At 41.9% G+C, this 20,031-nt stretch overlaps 1 protein-coding gene across 4 annotated transcripts in view; it reads left to right on the forward strand.

Annotated features, from left to right (window-relative positions):
• The window catches only part of abr (ABR activator of RhoGEF and GTPase), a 136,185-nt gene that overhangs the window by 110,295 nt on the left and 5,859 nt on the right, over nucleotides 1-20,031 (forward strand). For 3 of the 4 annotated variants that reach the window (XM_084374108.1, XM_084374109.1, XM_084374110.1), the window contains 2 exons: nucleotides 19,342-19,401; nucleotides 19,785-19,894. In XM_084374108.1, the coding sequence (XP_084230234.1) occupies nucleotides 19,342-19,401; nucleotides 19,785-19,894 (170 nt within the window). Of the gene's footprint in view, nucleotides 1-7,923; nucleotides 8,490-19,341; nucleotides 19,402-19,784; nucleotides 19,895-20,031 lie in introns of those variants that run through there. The other variant, XM_084374111.1, reaches the window with a different exon arrangement.

The raw sequence follows: 20,031 nt of genomic DNA on the forward strand, positions 1-20,031 counted from the left end.
TAAACAACTAATGGCATAATTGAGAAAGAAATCAACAGATTAATCACCATGAAAATAATTGTTAGTTGCAGCCCCTATTATTTTGTTTTCATAACTGCGCCGGTTAAAGGAACAGTACGACATTTTGAGAGTACACTTATTTGCTATTTAGAGAGGAAATTCTAAAATGAAGGACCACTGCACTGAAACAGTAAAAGTTGTTCTGGATTAGAACTGAACTGTGTTAAGGTTGTGAAGAAAACCAAATGGATTGTTTACCAAGTGGATTGAAGTCTGGGCAGGTCTTTCTAGGGCTGGGTATTGTTAAAAAAAGATTGTTACCAATACCTTGACGCCGATACCAGATCCTTTTTTATACCAATTTTATGTCATTCGATTAACAAAAGATTAGTGAGCCCCATCTCTGGATGTAATCCAGTGTTTTTCCTACATGCCTCGAGACAGCCAATCACCAACACAAACAGGCATGCTGCATGCTCGTTAGCTGATGAGATTAACTCGTTAGGTATTGAAATTGGGTATCGAATGACGAGACATTTTTCGAAACTCGATAGTATCAAGGCAATTCAGTCGGAGCCATGAAAGTATTGAAGTTACTGAATTGAGTTGGGGTCCATTTGTTTTCTCAGTCCAGTTTTTTTGCTATTTGATATTTGCTTTATTGTTTTCTGTGGTTTGATAATATTAATGGTTTAGTGGTTTAATAATATTTTTATAACGCAATATTTATCACGGAAAATGAAAAATATCCCACTGTCAGTTTTTTCCAATATCGTGCAACCCTGAGCTCTTTTTACTATAACCTCCAGTTGCATAACACCTCCTCACATGATCTTGTGTCGTTCCTGATCATCCCACGACCTCCTCCTCTCTGTTAGTCTGACCACCCTCCTCCCTGTTCGTGTAATCTTCCAGGTGGCTGCGTCCAGTCAGCCGTGAGTTTACACCTCAGACTGAATAATTCAGCAGGTCAGCAGCGTCAGCGTCCTGTGAGGCTGCACTCTCTTCATCACTGGAACTGGGTCACGCTGTTCGGATGTAACACAGCCTTGTCCCAGTCAGGCAGCGGGCACAACACGAAGATCACAACTTCAGAGTAATGGGTTCACATCCACATAGCACTTAAGGGGCAGGGTGGCTTGCGTGAAGAAATCACAGTCGGCTCCAGTCTACATCCCAAACTGTCGCTGAAACAGAGAACAATGTGTCATCCCCCTTAAGACTTACTTCTCAGCTTTGCCCTATTTACAACCATTAAACTGATGCCATCTATGACTGCGACTGGAAATCTGGAAAGTATCATGCGAGTGCTCTATTCAGAGAAACCTGGACACAGCGATGATGGTTAAACCTGCTGTGGAAAGATTCCTTATCAGCATCTCCTCTCCTCCTTGCAGCTAAGGAAAAAAGTCGATCCAGACACTCAGGATTATATGGTTGCTCATTTCTGTGCTGCTTCATAAGTAATGAAGTCTTTACGCTCAAAAAATTCCCAAAAGTTATTTTGCACAACCACTTGGGGTTTCAGAAATGCAAATTTGTCTTGTGGAGCATATACTTTATTTTGAGTCATGGGTTTATTTAAAGCAAACTCAAGTTTTAGCTCGGCTCAGATTGAACGCTGTAATGTTTGGCAGGGTTGGGTGGATCAGTTGTAATTAAAGCGAGTTCGCTGTGTTGTTTAGCTGTAATTATCTCCACGAAGGAGGTTCTGTTGTTTGTCTGAAAAGATCAGTTGTTTGGAGAACAAACACACCCTGAGCCGAGGAATGACACATTTGAATTCTGTTGGTGTCAGCTGTGTCGTACCTCTATGTGGGAACACCTCTGAGTGACTTAAATGATAAAATTAAAATAAATTAAGAGGGGAGCAATTAACACAACAATTAGCAATAACAACAAAACATCTGGAAGTACAAGGATCATAACATGGAAAAATGTGGAGAACAGCATGTGTACAGAGTGTGACCTCATTGTTTGAATGGAGGTTTGTCGAGCAGAACCTGCAGCGTTACTGCTTCACCATTTGCTCTTGCATCACCCTGCTTCCCAACCTCTGTTTAGGCTTTGTGTCCTCTTGCTCAGTTTATCTCCTCTGTTCTTTAGGGCTGCAACCTATCAATTATTTTCTTTGTCGATTAATCTGTAGATAATTTTCTCAATTTATCGACTAGTTTTTTTGTCTATAAAATATCTGAAAATGGTCAAACATGCCTTTTAGTGTTTCCCAGAGCCCAAGATGTTATCCTCAAATGTCTTGTTGTCCACAACCCAAAGATATTCATTTTATTGTCATAGCGGAGTAAAGAAACCAGAAAATATTCACATTTAAGAAGTTTGAATCAGAGAATTTTGACATTTTTTTAAAAAAAGAAAGAAGAAGAAACTGCAGATCTGTTGCTAGATTTACTATTAAGTAAATGCAAAGGCTTAAAATTGCTGAGTCTATTCATATCTTTTCAAATCCTGAATGCTTTTCAACCCACTCTCTGTCTCTGAGACACACACACACACGCTCTTCATCTCAACCACACCCAACAACCCACAACAGACTCGAGCTACATGCTAATGAAACCTTCTCCTGGCTCCTTCCCTTCTCTTCCCTTTCAGCTCTCCATCACCACTTTTGTTCCAAAGTACTTAATAAGTGATGGAGCGGTTAATCTGGGGAAGATGCCCCCCCAACGGCTCAGATGAAAGAGAAGCAGGAATAAGCTGCAGAGCACCCTAAGGCTGTGATTTCCCACCCTGCCAAACCCCCTCCTGCCTTTGCACTCCCGTTTTAGTACTCCCACTGTACCCTGAAGGACCCTCCCTCGAAAGCCCCCCTTACACAGACACACACATGCACACACACACACACACACTCCCCTCCATTTTGACTCTATTTTCCACACTCCTGCCTAGGCTCCAGTGAAGGCAGCAGGAAGATCAAAGAGGTGGATTGGGTCATCCCCTAAACATACTTATAGAGACTGTTCAAATTAAATCAGATTGATTTATCCGCTCACAACAAGGCTTGCAGCTATCGATGTCACCGTGCCCATCGTGTCAGCCAATCACGGCCCTCAGAGAGACCCACAAGATGAAAACGCAGCAATTTGTCATTTTTGATGAGTAAGTCAAATAAGCCCGAGGACACGTCCCCTTTCTTTTTGATTTCATCATTTTTCGATACCCAAGTCCCAAATGATCACCTTTGTTCCTCCGTTAGCTGCTTTCACAGGGATTTACAGTAAGAACGTTATGGAGCTGAGGCCGCGAATATAAATGTACACACATGTACACAGAATTGTGTAGCATGAGTTGGTGCTGCAGTTCAAAAACCAGGTAGGTTGTAAAAGAAACAAAAACCCCAGTGTGTATTACAATGGCAGTCAGAACAGAACTGTGTTTGTTGGAGTCCATATGTGCTTTGATTTAAAAAAAAAATAAAAATGCTTAAAGACTGGGTGAGCCCCTTAACAAATGCTTTTTGACAAGATTAAATGCAAAAAAAAAAATTATTTAAGTTTGACTCTTGAGCATACCAAAACTTTTAAATGATCTATAAAGATAAACTCTGAAATGCTCTGGTGTATTAAAGGAATAGTTTAAAATTTTCGGAAATATGCTCATTCACTTTTTTGCAGAGACTAAGATAAGAAGACCAGTAGCTCTCTCATGTTTCCGCTTTGAGCTGTAGCCACCAACAATACAGGACAAAACATGGCTCTAGTCATTCCTTTAGTCTTTAAAGCAGATAGAAATAGTGCCTGTCTGAGTCAGGAACTAGTGAGCTGTCATTTTCACAGATTTCATGCCCAGTGTGAGACAAAATTACAAAGTGAATGCATGTTTAATAGGAAACCAATATAAATGCAGATGGTGTCATTATTTTACAGCCATTACCTTATGCAATCAACATGTACTTCAAAAACATATTGCCAATTTAACTATGGAGCTAGTGTCAGGATTTCACTAGTTTAGCTTAGCATAAAGACTGGAAACAGGGGAACTGCTAGCCTTGCCCTCTCCAAAACTGAAATGACAAGTTGCTCTTTTTTACTGGGAGTTACTTGCTGAAACTGTTTCTCTCAGGGTGCTGTGCAATCCTAGAGACTGAGTTATGATACTTGAACTTTCACCAGAATGTCAGAATATTCCTTTAATAAACTTATATACGAGCCATCCATAATTTTGTACAGGTCAGCAGGACAGGACATGCAAGCACAGAAAGACCCCAGCTAGGAGCTGGATTGGAGCCCAGGGCCCTTGTTGCTGTGAGGGGAGCCGCTGCACAGCTTCTTATTCAGAAATCTGAAGTTTTAGTTCATAAGCTCTTGTTAAAGTCCAATATTTCAGCTATTACTCAGGATGGAATTTGGTGTTAAATAATCTTATGAAAAGAAATCATTGTGGACTGCTTAGCATCACACTCACACACATGGTTTGTTTCATATTAAGACAGAGAACAGTGAAGGTCAGCTACAAAACATTTATAGGCAGATGTTTTCAGCAGCTGTACAACGTTCTCGGGATGTCTTACATACAAACATGCTGAAACACCAGACTCGCTGCAGTGTCAGGATCATCCATATTCATGTTGGAGCGCCGTAGCCGTTAAATTGATCATTCATCTCCAGCTCTTGAGGGCCTCTGTGATTGGCAGAGCCGTGCTGAAGCCTGCAGAGTGGAGGCCGGAGAATCGCAGAATCAACAGAATCGTGGTTGCTTGTCAGGGAGCGGCCGCAATCCCATATGGAGTTTGGAGTGGAAACTAGGAACTAGTTCAACTCTCCCTTCCCCTTCCCCCTCCTGTCTGGTCATATGGAGCGGCTTTATGAGGGGCTGTGCCACCCAGCACATGTATAATTAAGAGCTAGGACTGGTCCTGATGTCACTGCATAGGCACTCAGGGCTGAACCATCTGCTCTCTCACCTTTTTTAATGTTGTAGTCATATGCTTTTATCTTCATCTTTGAATTTAAAATCAACTATGTTATTCTAACCAGCAATAGTGAACTCCTTTAAACATTTTACAATTGCCCTTAAACTGAGTTTGTCCGCGGGGCAAAAAAAAAAGCTGTTTGTGAAAATAGAAGAAAAATAAAAGATGAGTTGAATAGTTGGTATGACCCATAGTGTTAAAGAACACAAGAGAAAGGGAATCACACAGAGCATAATAAATAATACATTTAATATATACATAAAGGAAAAGCACAAGCAACCACACTGTGCTCGTTGCAGCCACACTAACACCACAGCACCAAACCTGGCAACCCCGAACACAACTCAAGGATTACCACCTTAACTAGTTACTCCTTTTTCTTTTCTTTCATCTGGTCTTCCATTCCCACAAGAACTCTTAATCTTATCTCCCCGTTGGACTCCCTCCTCTTTCCCTGCTCACGTCTTTCCTCATTTTATCATTCCCATGTCTCACCAGCTCAAGGCCCCACGCAGTTCATCCTCTCATACCGTTAATTTATCTCTGCAGTACATTTTTATCTTTTAGGTAAATATGGGCCCATTATTCTGCTCTTCCTACTCACAGGAAAACCATCCAACCAACTAAAAAAGGGAGCTGAAATAGTTTGCCTCCAACAAGATTCAGACAAATATCATCCTGGCTCATTGCTATCCTCTTATTATCTTGCATCTAAATGTCACGTATGGAGTAAATTTGGGTTTTGGGGAGCCGTGGCGGTCTGGATTGGAGTTAGCGCGAGCCACAGTATTCTGGGTTATCATGTCTGGATGTACAGTATGTAGATGTGTTTTCAACACCATAAATAGTGCATGAGTTAACGCTAGACAGAGTGGAGCACTGGATGTATGAACGTACAGTATGTGTTCGTGTTCATGCGAGCATGTGTGTTCACTCCATGACTTTTCTGATGTGATGCGTAGTGAAACGGTGGACTCAAGTTGACCCGGTAGTATAGACGCCTGGAAGCTGTTGCTATACTCTAAAGTCTCTCTGTACACATACGTAGTAGTTTCCTGGGTGACCTTTTATGCTGTGGGATTCGACTGCTGTCAGTGTCTTGACTTTCAGGATGTCTTGACAGTTAAAAGAAAAGCCAACAACCCAAAAAAAGGGATGCATCATTTTGGATTTTTGGCGGGGGTCTTGGCCCAGAATAGACCCCATTAACTTTCGGTACAGATCCAGATAAAGGGACAGATCCAGGGGCCTTGGCAGAGGTATGCACTCTACTGAATGGCATTCTTGTTTTTTAGTTTTTGTCTCTTGTGCGTCCCCCAACTTTATGTAACTTCTATACTAAATTGCTGGAATATCCCTTTAAAGCAGCTTCCACCTGTCCACTGATGTATGATGTGGGAGCAGATCTTTCGTGTAACAAAGTAGTACGTATTATAACAGTTAACATGTACACAGTAGAATTACACCCGTCTATATCTGTGTTCTCCTTCTGTCTCACCCCAAAAATATCTCCCATCTCCCCTGTGGGTTTTCTTTCTGCCATTTCCAAAACATGGTTTTCCCAGACATTTTTTCCAAGATGTGACGCATGGAGTGTGTACGTCTCGTAGTCAAAAATACTCTGTGGCGAGGGCTGGCTGAGGTCTCCTCCATCCTCCCCCTCTTGCTGCATTGTTGGTCACAAAGTCAGACATGTAGGCTCGCCCTTCCTATCTGTTCAGTGTTTTATCTTCGCAACAGAACACACACTCACCCACATGTTTTTACACCATGGTATCATAGTGTCTAGTGCTATCTGAGACGCCTTGTGATGACATGATGACTGTGTTTAGTTTGTTAAGGTGCGTTTAGAGCCTACATGGATGTAAAAGTAACCCCTGAATTTATCCTCTTACACTTTTTCTGCTAGTCGCTGCTTTTTTAGAGCGAATATAGAACAACCAATTAATGACATGCTCATCTGCAATATGAATAACCCACAACTTCACTGACTTCAGTTTGTTTCAGAGCACATATTTCTGTATCTCACTTGCCATCCTCGTAAACACAGCTTCCTCCCACCATATCAGTAGATCAAAGACATTGTGTAACATCCTCCTTTGCTTTTTTATCTGAATCCCTTTATGAATCACTTTACAATCAGCAGGCAGCAGCCTACCTACCAGTCTACTCCGACTCTAAATCACAACTACCATTCAGCTCCGGAGACGGTCTGCCTTACTGCTCTCGAGGCTTTAAAATGCATCCCCGTGTCTGTAACCTTTCCCCAGCAGAATATTTCTCCTCTCTAATTCAAATTGGATGGGACGCACGGCGGATGGAGATGGGGTTTGACAGGCATACACGCCACTCCCCTGCCCCTATCGATCCATTATACAGAGGAATACGCCTTTTAAGAGCAGCCGGCTCTGCCTGTCCTGTTGAATAAAGATGGTGATTCGCTCAGCATGTCTCCCAGGGTGCACAAGTGTGCGTGCATGTGGAAACCAGGGACGTGTAAGAGGGTAGTGAGGCAAGATAACTGGGAGAGAGAAGAGGAGGAGAAAAAATTGTGGCTCTTGTCATATTTTGAGAAGCTATTAAAGCCTCTTAGATTTCAGCTGAGATGAAGTGTTTTTCACCGTTTTAGACATTTTATCCTCAAATATTTTGCCTTCTTTACCTGGCCAGTGAAAGAGAAAGTATTACATTTTCTCCTCATTATCATCACATTCCTCTCTTTAGTCACATCCTGAGTGTGCTGACCAGCTCTGGGAAAGGCTGACAAGGGGTCAAAGCACTAAACAAAACAGTGTTTAGCCGTCCCTCCGTCCCTCCGTCCCTCCGTCTCTCTGTCCCTCTGTCCCTCTGTCCCTCCCTCTTTCACGCTCCTTTCTCATTGACTGTTTATTGCTCCCTCCCTCCTCTATATGGAGGTGTGTCCATCAACATCTGGAGAAGCAGGGCTACTCAGTGACAACAGGAGCTCATTCATTTCCCCCCATTTCCCTCCCCCTTCTCTCTCTCTCTGTCTCTCACACACTCTCTCTCTCTATCTCTGCCTCGCTCTAGCGCTCTGTATCTGTGTTTGCCGTGGTGGAAGTCAGATTGCACAGTGAGGAGATGTTGGCAGCTGACTGTGGAATGAGCTCACAAAGAGAACGTGGAATTATTATCAGGCTTATCAAGGAGACCATGGCAGCATCTCGTTCTCCTGCCTTTAATCATCACTCTCTCCTTTTTTTGAGTATCTGAGTGAGTGAGTATCAGCTGTTGGAGTTTTTCTTTTTTTGCGGCTCTCGTACACCTGGTCCGGTGATCTGTGCGAGGTTACGTGGGGATTCATCCTCCCTCCCTTTCCTCGTTGTTGAAGGGGCACTTGCAGGCTTTTGGGATGACGGAAATCCTGGTGTCGGATGTAAACTTGAACTCGGTGTGCGAGCGCCTGGAGCAGCACTGCTGCGTGGACCAGAACCAGCACAATCTGTCCAGCCAGCCACAGACCCCTGTGCTCAAGAGGCACACCAACACCGGGGCCAAGCTATGGGGCCGCGTCCGCAGCAAGCTGCTCAGACAAAAGGTCTCTAGCTGACATATGCACACACACTCACACACGTCACATACACACACAAGCTGTTTCCTCTCTTTTATCGTTTGTGTTCTTCTATTTATCGCTGTCACTTCCATCTGTTTGTTCTGCCTTTCTTTAATGCTCAGTGCTCCTCTCCATGTGCGTGCGCTCTGTCTCTCCCCGGGTGTCTTTCTTTCAGCACACAGTTGACCATTGCTCTTATCTGATGGGTCTATTGACTGCAGTAGAGACAGTGATGTAGTGCTAGATAAAAAGGTGGCTAAAGTGTGACCTGCCATGACACCAACCACAGAAAACTCAAAAGTTATAGTAATATGAGAAGGCTAGATTTATCCTTTATTTGACTCCTTAAATTTGATCTCATTCTTAAATGCCTGACATCTATTTGACATTATTATTAAATACTTATTACTAAGCCTTATGTCAGCTTTTAAAAGTAGTTAGTGTACGAAAAGCAAGTTTTTCCTGATGTTTTGATAAATAGCACAGGTGCTAGAAAGGCTTATTAACCTACCTGGACCTGGAAAGGTGAAATAACCATCACAAAAAACACTTTTTTTATGGATGAGACAGATCTTTCCAACCTGAATTTACAATTTCCTCCCTATTGTCTCATTCCTACCATTTTTCACCCCTTCTTCCTCCATCAATCGCTGTTATTCCTCATTTAAAGCTCCTGATGATGCGTTCATGGTATGTCCAACTAAACTGTGTTGGCTGATATTTCAGCATCAGATGAGCTCCCTCTGCTGATCGTTTTAAATACAGTCCTCCTCTGGCTGAGCTGATCTGGTGCCCCTTTGGCATTTCAAGCACAGATTCCACTAATTAACTGTCACATTATCCCACATAGCCCCTGAAACATGCATTTAGCACACTTGCACCATGTTTTTTTAATACAATTAAAATTGCAAGGTTCAAGCTTTGATTGAACTCTGACATTTTGTCATTATGTGACCAATTATCAGTAATTTAGCCACAATGCTTTGTTACTTTTACCAATGGTGTTTCATTGTGTTTGTGTGAACGTTGAGCAGCACCTTATCGCTTAAGGTGGTTGGTTGAAGTAATATAAACAAATGAGGTTAAATGTTTTTATTTTCTAAATCACTTATATGGAAATGCACCCTTGTCATATGCTGCTGTAGGATTGAGGCTGGTTCAGAGAAGGCAGTCGTTGTCATTTGTTTTAAACCTTCAGGTTGGACTGAATGACCTTTGTGTTGAGGAGTCAGTTACCCAGATCTGGCAACATGCACACACACACACACACACACAGGTCTGGTATGCCATAGTTTAAAAGCAGACTCTGGATTGTGACTCATACGTGGGAGCAGGAAAACGGCTCCTTCATTTTTTTCCTCCAGATGCTTTTTGTAAGTGAAAGACAGAGCAGAAACACGTGAGCCTGTTCTGTTTCTACGCATAGCTCTGCACAGGCAGCTAAAACGGTGACTCATTTTTTTAATTATTTTTTTCATTTCACAGTGTGTTTGCACATGTTTATTCAGCAGTTCTCCTCGTCTTCATCATGAGTGCATCGCCAGCGTTTTGAGCTGTAATTTGTGTGCATAAAAAACAGGTTCAGGACAAAGAATCCAAGTCGAGAGTCGACCTGACCTTTGCTTGAGTGTGTTCCATTATTCAAAAGAGAGGCCTGAGGAAGGCTGACCACTGGTTGTACTGAGCGGGATGAAACAGGGATTACATACTAAGCTCTGACTTAACTGCACTGACCTGCAGGTCCGGTATTGATCCATTCCTCTCCTCTCTGGCACACGTCTTAAAGTCTTACATTGTGATTAAAGAGGTTTCTGTATTTCATTACTGTCCACATTTGTCAGTTTTGCATTTAGTTTCAGGTGATTCTGCCCCGCAGCTCTCAGAAATCCCCGTTCATCAAACTGTTCTGTGAAGTCCCATTCATCCTTTCAGTCATTTTGAATGAGGCTTTGAACGGCAGGTTTTATGAGTAAACTGTTGCACTTTTTCTGTGCTCTGTTGCCTTTTGATCCTATCAGCTCTTGTACAATTCTCCCTTTCTTCTCCCACCGCCGTCCTGCATTTCTGCCTCAGCATGGTGGTGAACTCTGTTTGATGGGGGTTGAGAGGCGATAATGTTAAATCACCCACCACCATCATCTGACACAGGAACATTGCAGGCTGCCTGAGGGTCTTTAGGGCAATCTGAAAATTGTCCAAATCTGAAGAAGTCTGAAAAACATGTCTTGTTTTTGTATTAAGACAGGACGAGGTTAATACTGAAGATTATTTTCATTATTGATTATTCTGCCAGTTTCCAAAGTGACGCCTTCAACGTGCTTCTTTTGTCCAACAAACAGTCCAAAGACTCTTCATTTTCTGGCATAAAAGACAAAGAAAGGCAGCAAAACCTCACATTTAAGAAGCAGGAACCATTTTGACATTTTTGCTTTAAAAATTACTGAAATCAATTCAATTTTCATGCACATAGGATCAGATGTGTTATAGTTAAAATTAATTATTACTTTACTTTGCTTTTTAATATGTTCCAAAATCTACTTAATAAACCATAAAATGTAACTTTCTAAAGACATGCAGATACTCTTAATGAGGAAGAGCAACTTCAAGTATCTTCTTGAAGGGGGCAGGGAAAGCAGACTTTGGGGTATATTGCTGTGCGTGCGTCTGTGGCATGTATGATGTTATTTACATGGTGTTAGGAGGAATGTGGATGTTAGAGGATGCATGAGGGTATGGAAGCACACTGAGGGAATCGTCCTCCTTCAGCCTAAAGCGGCACCTAATTAAGACGCGGTGTGATGAGATGGGAGGCTGGCTGAGAACACTAATTGGACTAGAACCAGATATAATGTATGGTTTGTGTCCAAGCACAAGAACAAATGATGATTACTCGGTTGTTAGTCTTGGTTCTTGGCTGTGTGTTTAACATCGTGTTCTTTTGGCTGATGACCTGTTTGCTGGGCAGGTTGGGTTTTACTTTCTTTGTCAGCTTAGTGTGGAGAACAATGGAGCTGTCGTGCTGGCTTAGCCGTGGAACGGAATCAGATCCAACCATTATCCTTCGCCTCGCTCATCCCACCTCTCGCCCCCAATGCATTTTAGCCCACATACGAAATTATGCTCTCCCATTTGATTATGTTGATTAGTGCAGATGAGATATTAGGGTTTCATCCCTCCTGCTTGCCTAAAATGCCAGCCAGTCCCCTAATGGACTTTTATATAGGCCACATAAATCTCCGTCTGTCCCCACCGGAGGGCATAGCCCTTTATTGGCCCCAATCCATCCCCCCGTGCGCAGGATCTGTGATTGGTTAATGAGCTCCAGGAGGGGAGGCAGGTCAGTAAAGCATTCTCAAGTTGATACCCACAATGAACCCCTCTGGGAGGAGTCCAGCCCCTTCACTTCTGGCCATATGCAGGTTGGCTTTAATCTCAGCAGGGTGACAACAGGGCATTAATCATGTGATTAGGTGGTGAGAGTGAGGAGATGTGGGCTTCTGGTATGTTCATCACATGCTTTAACACTGGTACCGGCTTAGGTAATGACAGGAGAGTTGTCGCAGTTGTACACATAAAAAGTTGTACATAAAGAGGATGACTCATGGTTACAACATGGATTCAGGGAAATTGATACTTTTATCTGAAATAGTCAAGAACTGTGGTTTATGACTTGTTTTGCTGGTCTGTTTCAGAAGATGTTGGTTTCCTGAAAGTTTTCTTCCAAGCTAAACCTGAAAGAAGAATTTTTTTTTGATCATGGAAGCTCTCCAACTTATTAAACTCTCACCAAAAAAGTTGGTGAATGTTACATCAGAACCGAAGTGGTTCCCCTGTGATCATCGTACTGGCTCTTCATACTTTGTCCGCTGACTCCACTGAGTAAACATACGTCAAGATGATCTAATACCTTACAAATGGTACATGCTGTTAGAGGTAAAGATCACAAAAAACCTGAATAGTGACATAATGAGCTAGCCCACAACTACGCAGCATTCCCATAAGGCCCAAGAATGGAAAAACATCGCTGTAGATCTGTCCAAGAAAAACATGAGGGCTCATCAGAGGACAAAAATGTAACTTAGATGGCAGTCTCTTGATAGTATATGCGATTTTTGTCACTGCTGCACTAGATTAAATCAGCGGTTAGTGTGTATTACAAAGGAGCAATGTTTGCATCTGTGACTTCACTATGTGGGTTTTATACTGTATGACAGATAAAGGCCTGGAATTAAAGAAAATCATAGTATCTCACCTACTTTAGGCTGATTGACTCAATTCATACAAAACATGATACAAATCGGCAACATTATGAGGAATCATAGAAAATATAGTGTTTTAAGGAAAATGACATGAACGCTGGCTTTCAAATTCAGAGCATTAAAGGTGCACTTTGTAGTTTTGGAGAAGACATTTTAAGATCTTCATTGACTGATTTTTTTTTCTGACTGAGCAAACTAAATAAACAAGTTCTTTGTTTTCATGACTGAATAAACAAACTGACCTTAAAGGACAACACAATTTCACACTGTTTTGCTTTGTTTTTATTGGCGGACCCTGCCACCTTTCTAGCTTCAAACAGTGTTCTGGGGACCTTATCCTCCTCTGAGAACAGCTTGTTTATTTAGTTATGGAACAAATAAATATTTCTGAATATTTTAATATTATTAATATTACATTTCTGAGTTTGAATTTCTTCTCCAAAACTACATAGTGCCCCTTTAAAGGGATATTTCTCCCCTTCTCTGCTCGTAAGTGTAGGTTAACTCATGATGCTGTGTGCTGGCTGCAGGCAGGGTCGTGTTGCATAAGTGTAGTACGCGTCTGTGTGTAGCTGTTTACAGGCCACATAAGAGAATCACACACTGCCGGCAGAGATGGCAAGGCTAGTCTGCAAATCACAACCCTCTGCTGGCTGGAAGCCCTCGCCGATTGGCTCAAACAATGAAGTTGGAGGGGAAGGCAACATGGCAACCGAGTCAAAGACCTCAAATGGTCTTGGTGACATCAGCAGCTGTTGAGTAAAGAGGCCTGGCTGTCACTGATGCACATATAAACATTATGCTTATGTGGTTCATTAAGCTAAAAATAGTCATGCTGCAGTATAGAGTACAAGCAGCCTGACTATTTTTGACGCAATGTGTTAGCTGTGGGTGAAAAAAAGGCTCAATCATGGCACAAACAGTTCCTGTAATCCTGCTAAAACCAAGGAGCCGTGCAGTTGGAGCTACGTTCTAATTAAAGGACTAATAAAAAGCTTTCTGCAGCCGAATGAATATTTAATCAGCCAGAGAACAGCAATGGAAAACTGTGAGGAAACACAAAGGAGAAATTAAACAGAAATTCATTAATTTAGCATATCAAAAAGATCAAGTTGTGTTTAGAATATTGTCGCCAGCATGCATTAACTCTCCAGCACAGCAACAATGGGCTAATTAAGTGTGTAGGGATTTAATTATTTGAGGCTTTAAACATCATTTTAATAACTCACTGTTTGGCAGAATGTCTCTTGCCATTTCAGAACACACTTACTTGGATCTTTTTTTGTCTTACATCAACATAATCAGCACTAGTTTGTTAAGAAATATGTTCTCATATGTGTGAAGAAGTATCCAAGCTATGCACTTAAATGTAATCAAGTGATTGAATTTGGGTAATATGTTAAAAAGAGACATTTACATGAAGGCCCCTGAGCCAAACATGTTCATACAGGATCTTATGCATGGTTCTTGCATGGCAGCTGGGCGATACATGTGCTCTTTTTTTGACAAATTTAGACCGTAGATATACATGATTCTCCAGCTGCATGTGCTGAAGCCTCCTGTGTGTTCTGTAGGAAATGTAAACAGCTCCAGAGGGCTGCAGACCTCTGACTGTCCCACTGTGCCAGGCTGTTGTTGCTGTCAGTCTCACACAGGCCTCAGGAGCGTGGCTCACATGTCACATGCTGGTGAAGGAGGGCAAGATTATTTCTGCAGAGCAGGGGGACAGAGGAGGCAGCCAGTTCCCGTAGTGTAGTGGTTATCACGTTCGCCTAACACGCGAAAGGTCCTCGGTTCGAAACCGGGCGGGAACAGCATCTTTTTATCTTAGAAACACAGTGATTGTGTATTCTTTTTTTCAGCAGATATTCTTTGTTAAATGCATTGATTTCATGTTAATAAAAAGGCTAATCTGGTCACTGGTATATGTGACAGTTTTTGTGAAAATAAGCAATGCATTAAGCCTTTTTTTAAACTGATTTTGTATGACTTTTGCCACAGTTTTGGTTGTAATTCTCAAAAATGTTTCAGAAGGAAACCCAAACTTATTTTTCACCCAAGAGTCTGAATCACCACTTAACACTGAATCCTCATAAAGAGAGATGAAAATGGCAGGAAATAAGTTTAGTCGAATTGTTTCTCCCTCTGTTGCAAGAACTGAAAAACTGAAAGACCATGTGGCAGCAAAACAGCATGACTTATCTTATCTGCTTTGTTCTGCCCCTGTAGATCAGCTGGGTCAGAGTACAGGCTGTGTGTACATCCTGGCTCACGGCTGTCAGCTTCTTCTTTTGAAGTCAAGACTCTTGGCCGTGATGTTTCTGCCTGTGTTCTGCTTGATTGACAGAAAGCTCCAACCAGAGGCAGGAAAAGATGCTGAAACCAATCATCAATTTTCTATAGGGCCTAGAAGTGGGCTACATCACATGGCAGCAACATGCCTCCAGTTCTGGCTTATTACGGAAGCTCAAACACACCGAGCGAGCGATGAGATGAGGATGTGTGTGAGCATACAGGAGTCAGGTTTAGTAGGCCATACACAAGGTTGAGAGAAAGTAAACAGGCAGCACGGTGACCAGCTGAGCCCCAAACCTGGTGCACACAGTGATGTACAGTGTGAGCTGCTCACCGAACATATCAATGAGTTCCCATATAACAGAGCAGATACATGCTGGATGGATTGCTCTGTCCACCAAACACACACACATATTTATTGCATTCTATATAAGGAAAAAGCTCCCCAACTGGAATGCGTACAAATTGGTGTGTATAGCGGTCCACTGGATTTGAAGTATTTCTGTGCTTCGCTTCAGGCCGCAGTCTGTTCTGGCCTCTCATCAATCATATATATCCTTGATAGTTTTCACAGCCCTACAAAGAGAGCTTTGCAATCCTAATCGGAACCATATCAGCCTGAGGATGTCTCTAAAAAAAAACCATGAGACACTTTTAGACTTTTATCTTTTCTTAGACCCGGCATGAATGCACACATACATATAGTCAATGCTCATGTGTTTGAAATCCCCTTCAAGCATTCTTATGAACGGAAATTGGTCATTGGACCTTTCATCTTCTTGGAATGAGATAAAAGTGCACTAAAGCTCTGCTGGTCATGAAAAGGTCTTTAATAATCAAGAAGTGAGGCTATAAAATATATTCTTGATAATCCTGTAGTGTATCTTATGTTCCTTAGAAACACCTCCAATTCCTTTGTGATATTTTTATCCACGTTCAGATCTTAAAGGGACAGTTGACCCCAAAATCAAAAACACATATTTTTCCTTAGTGCTATTTATCCATTTAGATTTTTGTAAGTTCCTATCCAACAATGTGTTTAAAAAAGTTCCTCCAAAGATTTTTTCAATATTTGTACCAAACAGGGATCCGACAAGGGCTTTTCAAGGATCTGAAAAACTGCAGGAGACATAAGCAGACAGCCCAACATAGCCTATTTACTAATGTTAAGTAAAAAAAATAAAATTAAAAAATCAGTAGATTTTTTATTTTCTCTTTGCACAAAATATAAACATTCAAGCAGTGACCCACATGTATTATTTTTTTTTACTTTCAAGGCTGTTAATATTCCTCAAATTGACAAACTTTCACACACTTGTGACATTTGAGCTTTTTGAAATGATTGAATGGTAACTTAACTTGCTGCTCTGTGAAAGAAACACACTACCTGTTGTTTTGTGGAGCAAGAAAGGGCTGTTCCCGCCCGGTTTCGAACCGAGGACCTTTCGCGTGTTAGGCGAACGTGATAACCACTACACTACGGGAACTGGCTGCTTGGGAAATTGACCCCCTCGTAACGAGTGTGCAAACATGATCTCAAAGCATGCATTGAGAAATCTTTGCTGAGGGAGAGCTGCAGCTGACAAAGTTCCAAGTTTAGGAGAAGGTGAGGGAGGCACTGTGATTAATATTCACAGTCCACAGTTCACCTTTCTTGAGCTGAGCTGTCTCATGTAGGAACTATTTCCTTTCTATCTCTAGCACTGTATCAACGCGTAGAAGGAAGCGTGTATCTACTCATGGATGAGAGGCTCGTGCTCGTCACAGTGAGGGATATCAACATTAATGAGCTGTAACGTTAGCTAGCTTACTAGCCTCTCTTCCTTGAGTAGATGCACACTTCCTCCTGCGCAAGAAAGAAAATGGTTCCTGCATGAAACTGGTCACAACAAAATCTGTGGAGTATCCTGAGCAACTGGGTAATGATTTCTGGAAAGACGCATTGCTTTTTAATTTTTTTTAATGTATTTTTTGTACTTTTTTTTTTTTTACACAAGCCTAGTGCCATCTAGTTCCATTATATTCTACTGAAGGCAGACATCTCTACAGCTGATATTTTCCAAAACTCACACATTTACACCAAAACAATCTAGATGGATAAATAGTCCTTCAGGAAAGAGAACAAATGGCACTACATCCTGTCTGGTTTTGACCAATATAACAAGCTTTACTTCTTTATTTATGTATCTAATTGGCAAATCTAGGCTGCATTACCTTTGCTCCTCCGGTCCCTGTTCGTCTGCCCACTTCCTGTCAACGCCTTGAATGAGCCATCACTCAGGATAAAACCTCATAATACGGTTTCTTGTCTTGTAACATTTTGTGCCTAATTCTGAGCGTAATGTTTAGTGTAAACTAAGTCAGTCTGACTTTGCATCGTGCAGGCCTCTTTAGCCAAACTGTTTGCAGTCATCCCTTTAAGCCAACTCGATCCCCAGGAAAGCAAAAGTAGGGAAACCAGTTCCTCTCCAAAGTATTTTTTAATAAAAGAGCCCATATGAGGATACAGTATTGAAAGGGGTCAGTGAGTGTAACCGCTGCCTGGAAAAGATCCTCTTTGTTTTTACAACCCTATTGCAGCACATTCATTTTTAATCAGGTTTTTTGGAAATTAGCAGAGAGTAATAGGAAGGAAATAGGTGGGAGGAGCACGTTTGTTTTTTCACTGACTCGACTTAGAGGGGTTACTGGAGGCGTCAGCAGTGAGTCCTGGACCTCTGACCAGTCCTGTGTAAAGACCCAATTGCAGTGATTACCTGTCCCCCGTCTCAAACCCAAACCCTGCTGGGAGAACAGGCTTTAACGATAATAGGAATGCGTGAAACCGATGCCAAATGGCCTTTTTACGAGGTAATGAAATACGCTCACTGAGAACTTTTAATGTTTGCAGCCTAATGCTGACAATAAGAGAAGTGTGCTGCCCTTGTGCTCACCCAACAATCATTATTTTCCTCTAAGTTGAGCACATCACCACGCAGGGTTGTAATGCTATAACTGTGGATAGCCGTAGCTCTCGAACAGCCTATAAAAAAGGCATTAGCTGTTGTGGCCTCACGCAGCGGGCACAGACTCCAGGAGGCTCCAGACAACAACAGACTGCCATCTCTCATGTCTCAGAGGGCATCATGGGATGTGTGATCCAGGCTTTGAGAATGTCTGTGGTGAAGTGGGCCTGTCTGGAGCCTATCTGGAGCTCTTGTTGGACCCCCAGGTGACTGCAGAGGGCATATGTGAGAAACTGAAGTGGCATCTTTCTTTCCCAAAGTAGACTTAGTGAGTGTGTTGTTGTGAAGCAGGACAGCTTGACTTTGATCTGGTTCATAGGTTAGAAAACTGGAGCAGCCAACAGGAAGGTGAACTGTGGACTTAGTGAACATTAATCACAGTTTCAAAGTGCCTCCCTCACCTCTGCTAACCTTTAAACTGTGTCAGCTGCAGCTCTCCCTGAACAAGATGGGGGGGCAGCTCAGGTGGCAGTCAGTTCCCGTAGTGTAGTGGTTATCACGTTCGCCTAACACGCGAAAGGTCCTCGGTTCGAAACCGGGCGGGAACAGCTGCTGTTTTTCCCTCCACCAACAGCAGGTAGTGTGCTTCTTTTACAGAGCGGCAAGTGAAGTTAATGTTCATTCTGTAACTTTGAGTGGAAGTCTCCAGCAGTTTTCTGCCACCACTGAAACACAGCAGTTCTGTAAAGTCCTGGAAAAGCCCTTTGAAATTGATGTTCATGAAGGTGTGGGGACTGTTTTATACAAATCCTGATTAAATCTTTGGAGGGACTTGATGCTTGCTAACAACAACCCAGGGTGATGGAGAGGCGGAGCCCCACATCAATGGCAGAAATACTTCTTAGACTTCTTTCTCATTTAGTGTGATTCTTGTTTAGTGAATGTGAATGGGGAAATTTGATCATCATGTCTTGCACACAACTTCACACAACTGTATTAATATAGATATGGGTTTTGTTGAAAACCTGCTTTGGTGGCTTGACTCTAGTGAAATATCAGATAGTCATCTTTCTCTGCCAGAGAGAATCCAGTCATGTATGTGTCAGAGTAAAGCAAACTGTTTCCTTTTTGGTGAATGTTCATGTAGTTATATTTCTCATAATGCTATCATGCAGAAACTTTTCCACAGTAACAATTTGTTATCTGATGATTTGATTAGCCAATCTCCTCTGAAGGTAAAATCCCTGTATAAATATAGTAATGTGTCCTTATTCGGTCAAAAGACTTTCCCAGAAATCTTATAATTTAATTTCCTTCTGTCTCTGTTGTGTCTTTCAGCTGGATCCTCAGACGGTGCAGTCAAAGAACTGGCACATGGACGTCATAGAGATGAATGGGGTAAGACACAAGCAGCTCTACTTCTAGCTAAAAAACTGTATGCTCCTATATCCCTTTAGAAAGTGAGATTTATGTCACGTGTTGAAAGTACAGAAATGTGTGTACACTCACTTTTTAGTAAAGAAGAATTTAAGATTTCTCTTGATAACTTTGAGATTCAACGTTTATCCAGAAAAGAAAATCTGTTCAGTTGTAATATTTACAAAAATGATTAAAGATGTTTTGTTATTGTAATGTGGTTTAACCTCAAAATTCCAATGTTAAAACCTCTAAATCTAAACAAATAAAAAGAGAAAAACATGGTTCATGAGGGTCACAGAGTTCAGCTCTGGCCCTTTTAAGGAATGCAGTTTACTTTAGCTGTGTTGTTTGTTCATCATCAGATCAAAGTGGAGTTCTCCATGAAATTTACAAGTCGGGACCTCAGCTTGAAGAGAACGCCGTCCAAAAAGCAGAGTGGGGTGTTTGGAGTCAAAATCAACGTGGTGACAAAGTAAGCATGTTCTCGTACTTGAGGCCCAAACAGGCTGTTTCTGTAAGCTCAGCTGTCTAAAAATAAAATAAGACTCTGCAAGTTTATGCACACTCATTGTTGAATCTGAATAACTGCGTTCACATCATCAGAAAAGT

Source organism: Pagrus pagrus (assembly GCF_965226575.1).
Source record: "Pagrus pagrus genome assembly, chromosome: 14".
In the NCBI taxonomy this organism is placed as follows: domain Eukaryota; kingdom Metazoa; phylum Chordata; class Actinopteri; order Spariformes; family Sparidae; genus Pagrus; species Pagrus pagrus.